The sequence below is a fragment of the Anguilla anguilla genome, chromosome 16 (genome assembly GCF_013347855.1).
Source record: "Anguilla anguilla isolate fAngAng1 chromosome 16, fAngAng1.pri, whole genome shotgun sequence".
Taxonomy (NCBI): Eukaryota; Metazoa; Chordata; class Actinopteri; order Anguilliformes; family Anguillidae; genus Anguilla; species Anguilla anguilla.
The window spans coordinates 4246644-4254143 of NC_049216.1; the positions used below are offsets into that span (position 1 = coordinate 4246644).

A 7500-nucleotide genomic window follows, 5' to 3' on the forward strand; every position below is an offset into this window, starting at 1 on the left:
TCACACACGCACGCACACCTATCTCTCTCTCACGCTCACACAGACACACATACACACACGAACACGCAGACGCCAACACACACACTTACAGACACACACAGACGCGCACGCGCACACACACACACCCACACGCACAGTTTTGAGGCGATTAGCATTGAGAGCCAGAAGGCCAAGGAGGGGCGTGGGACGGTAATAACACCTCATCGACGAGTCTAAATTGGACGTTAAATAACCATCGCCACGGCTGATCGACTGGCTCCCCAAAAGGCGGGGGGGGGAGGCCTTCTCGCCGTCGAGAAAACGTGAAATCGAGGTGAGATTGAATTAAAGCGTGAACAATTAAGAGATTCGCTCGCCGGGCTTTTACGAGCCTCTTTAATCTGCCCCCCACGTTCCCTCCCTCCCTCCCTCCCTCCCTCCCTCTCCGCTCTTATATGTGTTAGAGTTCCCCTGAGCGTGATTGACGCGGGGCTCGGCCTATCACGTCCAGGCGTTTCGCAGCCTGCGAAGGGAGAGCGGCGTAAAAAAGCGCTCTCGGGATTGTGTCCCGGCGTTATGCAAATGAGGTGGGCGTGGGTCCGCCTGTTTCTCACTCGTGCTGCCTTTGGCTTCGCCCAGGTGAGCCAGGCCGCCAAACCGCCCACCCCCCACCCCACCCCCAACTAGAAACCGAATGGTGACCCTCCCCCCCTCCTGGTATCGCGGAACAGATGGATGGACCTTAGAGAGAAGAGTAGCTCCTATTAAGAGAGTCCCTGTGTCCAATGGCAACCGCAGACTCGTGGGGGGGGGGGGGGGGGGGGGTGGTGGATGTGTTTGTCCGCTGAGCGGGAGGCTCCCCCCCCCCCCCAAGTGCAGCTCATTCCTAAACTGAGGGGCCAGCGGTGTGGGGGGGTGGGGTGGCGGGGTGGGGGGAAGGTTTTACAGGCCTCTGCTGAAGCATCGAAAAAACGTTCTCCCTCCAACCAGAAGGCTGGGGCTGGAAAACAGGATAGCCACCGAAAAAAAAGAAAAAACGCGGGGTAGCCGTGACGCGAAGGAGAGAGAGAGAGAGAGGCGGTCTGGGGAGACGGCGGGGTGAAGCCGCCCCCCCCCCCCCCCCCCCCCCGCCGGCGGAGTTCCGGCGGCGAGAGATGCGACGTTTATCCGGCGAGGCGGACGGTCTGGTTTCTTCTCTTTTTTTTTTTTTTTTTTTTTAGGTTGTTGTTTTGTTTTTGTGGGCTGACGGGACGGCTCTCGCCCCCGGGCCCGGTGACCAGCGCTGCGGACGGGACGGGATGGGGGACGGGACGGGGGACGGGGACGGGGGCGGGGGGGGGGGGGGGGGGATTTTGATGTGGAGACGTCCTGATGGAGCTGTTCCCTCCGGCTGCGTATTAGTGCCGCTGCTCTTCAGACAAGGGAGTCTTGCTGTGGAGCCTCGTCTCTGGGGGGCTGAGTTCATTACGCTCTCTTTCTCTGTCTCTATCTCTCTCTCTCTCTCTTTCTCTCACTCTATCCCCTATCTCTCGCTGTCTCTCTCCCACTCTGTCTCTATCAAATTCAAATTCAAATTCAAAATGCTTTATTGGCATGAAATACATTTGTACTTATTGCCAGGGCGTACACACAGAAACAGGAATAGGAATACAAACAACGTGAAATGCAATTAACAGTGTGGTAATGGCCACAGCCACATGCCCTCTCACTGTCTCTCTCTCTCTTTCTCTCTCCCCTCTCTCTCCCTCTCTCTGTCTCTCTCACTCTCTCTCATCCCTCCTCCCCTCTCTCTCTCTCTCTCTCTCTCGCTGTCTCTCTCCCACTCTGTCTCTATCTCTCTCTTTCTCTCACTCTCCCCTCTCTCTCGCTGTCTCTCTCCCACTCTGTCTCTATCTCTCTCTCTCTTTCTCTCACTCTCCCCTCTCTCGCTGTCTCTCCCCCTCTCTTTCCTCCTCTCCTCTCTCTCTCACTGTCGCGCTCCCTCTCTGTCTCCCTCCATCTCCCTCTCCCTCTGTCTCTCTCACCCTCTCCCTCTCCCTCTCTCAGTTGAATTGAATTCAGTTTGCTTTATTGGCATGACATATTTTAACATATATATTGCCAAAGCATATTGTTTGTGTAACACTTAGGAGAAAACAGCAATAACAATGAAAATAATCTCTGTCTCTCTCTCTCTGTCTCTCTCTCTCTCTCTCTCTCTCTCTGTCTCTCTCTCTCTCTCTCTCTCTCTCTCTCTGTCTCTCTCTCTCTCTCTCTCTGTCTCTCTCTCTCTCTCTCTCTCTGTCTCTCTCTCTCTCTCTGTCACACTCTCTCCCTCGGTATTTGGAGCTCTCTGGTACATTGTGTTGGCGGGATTAGAACCAGACGGTTCGACCGGCCCGGTTCTGGTTGCGTTTGGCGTCCCCCTCTCTCTTTTCAGGAGTACCGCCCCCCCCCTGGCGGCTGTGCCGCACCGGCGTTGATGCCGCGCGCGAACAAACTGCCTACCCCTTCCGCTGGCGGGGAGGGTCCCGCGGTCGAGAAACGGGTGCGGGTTTTTGTCCGGCGGTTTCGTCTGCGGTTTCGTTTGGCGAACCGACAGGGGGGCCGGCCGTGGCTCCGTCGTCGGTTTTCGCTCTTCGCTCTTTTCTCCGTCGTTCTCGGGCCGTCAAACCTCCATTGAACTTAGCTTCCGTTAATTGCGCGCGCCAAGTTAGCGAAAGGGCGCTGCGGCCGGTGGCCTACTGCAGCCCGCGCTAAGCTACGCGTGCGATGCCGGTGCACCCACTTTTTGTCTGTTCTGGCGCCGTGTCGTTCCCTGGGTCTGGTGCCCCGGCGAGTCCGCTCCGCTCCGCGCGGGAAGGAGCCGCGGCGCCGGACCGGACCGAGAACCGCGTCCCTTTAACGCTAACGTGCTAATGCGCTAACGCGCTAACGTGCTAACGCCTCCTCCTCCTCTCGTTCCGCAGGGCGAGCATCGTGCAGAAGAGGATCATCTACTTCCAGGATGAAGGCTCGCTCACAAAGAGGATGTGCGAGAGAGGTAAGCCCCCCGGTTGAGCACGGAGAGGGTCGCGTCGTCCGCCGCGCGCGTTTCGATGCGCGTCGATGGCGAGCGATAGCGTCCGCGGCTTTAATCGGGCTCGAGGCCGCTAGCCTTGAAACTTTTAAAGTTTCGCGTCACCGGATTCGTTGAACACATTTTACAAATCATCTTATGCCTTTTAGGCATTTTAGAACTTTGATCCTGAGCCTTCCCTGTCAGTTTTTCCCACGGCGCGCAGGAACTACCGCCGTAGGCTATGCATGGCAAATATTGGTCACTCACTCACTCACTCACACACTCACTCTCACTCACTCACTCACTCAATTACACACTCACTCACTCACTCACTCACTCACTCACTCACACTCACTCACTCACTCACTCACTCACTCATTCACACACTCACACTCACTCACTCACTCACTCACACACTCACTCACTCACTCACTCACTCACTCACACACTCACTCACTCACTCACTCACACACTCACTCACACACTCACACACTCACTCACTCACTCACTCACTCATTCACACACTCACACTCACTCACTCACTCACTCACTCACTCACTCACTCACTCACTCACTCACTCACTCACTCACACTCACTCACTCACTCACTCACTCACTCACTCACTCACACTCACTCACTCACTCACACACTCACTCACTCACTCACTCACTCACACTCACACACACTCACTCACTCACTCACTCACTCACTCACTCACTCACTCACGGACGACCTTTTGAGGGACGTTTTGTGGGACGCATGCGCAGGCGGTGCTGGCTAAAACGTGTCTGCGGAAGTGCGTTGCGCCGCGGGTCTGGACAGTTACGCGCTTGTTTCTCTACCGATTATTCGCAGTTTTACTTGTTCCGTGATGTTTTAATACCCTTGTTTTTCTGGGCGCTCTGCACGTTCCGCGACTCAGAGGCGAGCTGAGCGGAATTAGCCGGTCGGCCGAGCGCCGCCTGTGGCCCCGCCCCCCCGGTCGCCCGCGGTGACCTGCGACTTTTTCCCGCCCTTTTTTCAGAGTCGCCGTTCGGGGAGGTGACGGAGAAGCCCGCGATGGAGTGCTGCGCCTGCGGAACCGCCAAGTACCGGCTGACCTTCTACGGGAACTGGTCCGAGACCGTGCACCCCAAAGACTACCCAAGTGAGTCGCTTGCCCTGTAGGCACAGGCTTCATTTCGGCATGGGGGGGGGAGACGCATTGGGGGACCTCATAGTCCAGCGGTAACTCACCCTGTACCTGGAGACGGAGTGTAGCACAGTGGGTAAGGAACTGGGCTTGCAACCGAAAGGTCGCAGGTTCGATTCCCGGGTAAGGACACTGCCGGATTAACCAGGGAGAGAAGACCTTGACTCCTTAACCGAAATTGCTTCAGTATATATCCAGCTGTATAAATGGATACAATGTAAAATGCTATGTAAAAGTTGTGTAAGTCGCTCTGGATAACACTGCCCAACACTGTCCCTGGAGTTCTACCATCCTGTAGGTTTTCACTCCAACCCTAACAAAGCCACACCTGATTCAACAGCTAGAGCAGGGCTGCCCTACACTGTCCCTGGAGATCTACCATCTACCAATTAGCAGCTTAACGATGTCTCAAACTGTTGTGCTTTGCTAGGGCTAGAGTGAAAAAGCTACAGGATGATATATCTCCAGGAACAGGGGTTGGTCACCTCTGAGCCAGTCTCATGCCAAATCTCACGAGCATACCAGTTTTTATTTCATGTACTAGTTTATTTCGGCAGGGACAGTGTACATTTATAACATAACTGTAAATGTGCCAGAGTTTGCCCGGGCAGGCCGATGTTCAAACTGCACGTTCTGTGACCCTGAACGCGGGACGGACACGCGAACCCTGCCAGAATCTCCTTCCCGCGGGGCGACGGCGCTAACCGCCGCGCCGCTAGCTGGTCGAGCCGTGGATTCAAACGGAGATGTCTCTCCCCCTGTCTCTCTTGCCTCGAAACCTACGCGTACAGCTTCACCCCCCCCAACCCCCCCGCGCTGTGCAGATAACCTTGAAACCCGGCTGATGGGCGTCGGCTGAGCCTGGAGATTACTTGTGCGGTCACGCCCGCGCCGGGATCGATACGTCGTCGGTTGAAGACGGACCGCCCTTGTGCCGGATTAACCAGGGAGAGAAGACCTTGACTCCTAATTAACGGGCTTGGGTGAGGTCGAGCGGCCTGCTTCTAGGCGGCGAAGGTACGCCGTTGAGGCGGCGAAGGAGTTTCTGTGACGCCGACGCGAACGCACCGCCGACCCACGGAAACCGTAGCAACGCAACGCTGACTGTTGGGGGTTGCCTGCTCCTCGTCTTCAACCCCTCCTTCCATACGCGGGGAAAAAAAATATCGTTTTTGTCCAAGAGCGGTTACTCGGCACGCATCGAGTGCACTCGTTCCACAATGGCGGCCTAATGGTAAGCTTGCGGCAATCAGCCAGGACATCGTGGCTGTTCGCGACGGTTAATCAGCGCGTCGTTTCAACAGTGGCCACAGGGGGCGCCAGTCGGTACTAATCAATGTTCGGTTCACGCGGAGCTCTCAGATTGGCAATTGTTCGTTAAATTGGCGGTTCTCAAACTCGGTCCTGGAGTACCCCTGGCGCACGCTGGTTTTGGTTCCAACCGCACCTGCAGTCTCTGAATTTTAACGAGCATTTCCTGTGATTAGACTCTTCATCTTCGAGGGTTCACTTACCCTCTTAAACCGCATCATTTCAGAAATAGGTGCCATGAAGAATAAAAGCCCTGCACTCACATTGTGCTACATTGCAAACGATAGCATAAAAAGAGGCGACTTAATTCTTAATTGACCAAATTAAAGACTGAGGTGAATCAACAGGCTCCTCATTGGTTAAAGTGTGGACATAAAGACTACGATTCCCATATTCACATTGTGCTGTATTGCAAACGATTACACAAAGAGAGGTGGGTATATCAATAGGCTTCTAATTAGTGAACATGAGGACACCTGGTCTAAATCTAAACTGCAACTAACCATGTGGCAGACAATGAAGAATCCAGAGACGAAACAAACGATAACGAGCCAAACCGGCATTGTGTTCGTGAGTTTAAGGGAACAATTGCGAAGGTGCTCAAACGCGCGTGTTCGGCATCCTTAGCTGAGCACGAGATCGGCTGTGGCTACGGCCAGCGTACGCCGGGGCCCCCCAGGACCGAGTCTGAGAGACGCTGTTCTAAACGACGGGCGTTCATAGGACGGAGTGTAGCACAGTGGGTAAGGAACTGGGCTTGTAACCAAAAGGTCGCAGGTTCGATTCCCGGGTAAGGACACTGCCGTTGTACCCTTGAGCAAGGTACTTAACCTGCATTGCTTCAGTATATATCCAGCTGTATAAATGGATACAATGTAAAATGCTATGTAAAAAGTTGTGTAAGTCGCTCTGGATAAGACCGTCTGCTAAATGCCTGTAATGTAATGTAATGGGTGGAGGGAAAACAAACAGAGAAACTCCCCGTGGTATCCCAGTAACCCGGGCGACGACGGTCACCCCCCCGGGAACCGAAAGCCTGCCGGTGTAGGCCCAGGTTAGGGACAGCAGGGAAGGGGTTAACTGCTCGAGCTTCTCCCAAACGGGGGGAGAAATGTCTCCGTATGGAAACCGGGTTTGGTGGGGGGGGGTTAGGAAATATGCGTCGGCATGCTATCCTACATCACTGTGACCCCCCCGACGCAGTGTGATGGATTTTCGGGGGATTGAGCTCATGTAATGTTTTATAAACAGGTTTCTGGAGACGGGCACGCGTGCGTCCGTCGCGGCGTTAGAATGCTGTGAATCGCACAGGAAGTGAGGCGAGGAGGTTTCCCGGGCACCGAGCGGAAGGGAGCCGCGGTATCGGAACGCTTCCTTCGCCGCCGCGAAGATCGCGCCGTCTACCTGGGCCCACCTGATGTATACTCGCGACAATGCAGGTTCAGGGGCGGACGCGGTGGCGCAGCGGTTAGCGCTGTCGCCTCACAGCAAGAAGGTCCCGGGTTCGAACCTCGGCTTGTGGGGGCCTTTCTGTGCGGGGTTTGCACGTTCTCCCCACGTTCGCGTGGGTTTACTCCGGGTACTCCGGTTTCCTCCCACGCTCAAAGACATTACATTACATTACATTACATTACATTACAGGCATTTGGCAGACGCTCTTATCCAGAGCGACGTACAACAAAAGTGTATAACCATAACCAGGAACAAGTATGACGAAACCCCCTAGAGAGAAGTACCGGTCCAAGTGCAGGAAACATCCATATAGTTCAACTTGGACCATGAAGGTTAAACTGATTAACACTAACACAACGAGAACGGCAACAATGCAATCTGTGGAAAAAATACAAGCAGTAGTAAAGACATGCATGTTAGGCGCGCTCCTGCAGGTGCCCTCGACCAAGGCACTTGCCTCAGAACTGGAGTTGGTCCCCGGGCGCTGCACTGTGGCTGCCCACTGCTCCTAGGTAACTAAGGATG

At 54.8% G+C, this 7500-nt stretch overlaps 1 protein-coding gene across 2 annotated transcripts in view; it reads left to right on the forward strand.

The window, feature by feature from the left end:
* The window catches only part of LOC118214852 (spondin-1-like), a 134808-nt gene that overhangs the window by 20332 nt on the left and 106976 nt on the right, over positions 1 to 7500 (forward strand). For both annotated transcript variants that reach the window (XM_035395121.1, XM_035395122.1), the window contains exons 4-5: positions 2928 to 3001; positions 4045 to 4167. In XM_035395121.1, the coding sequence (XP_035251012.1) occupies positions 2928 to 3001; positions 4045 to 4167 (197 nt within the window). The remainder of the gene's footprint in view (positions 1 to 2927; positions 3002 to 4044; positions 4168 to 7500) is intronic.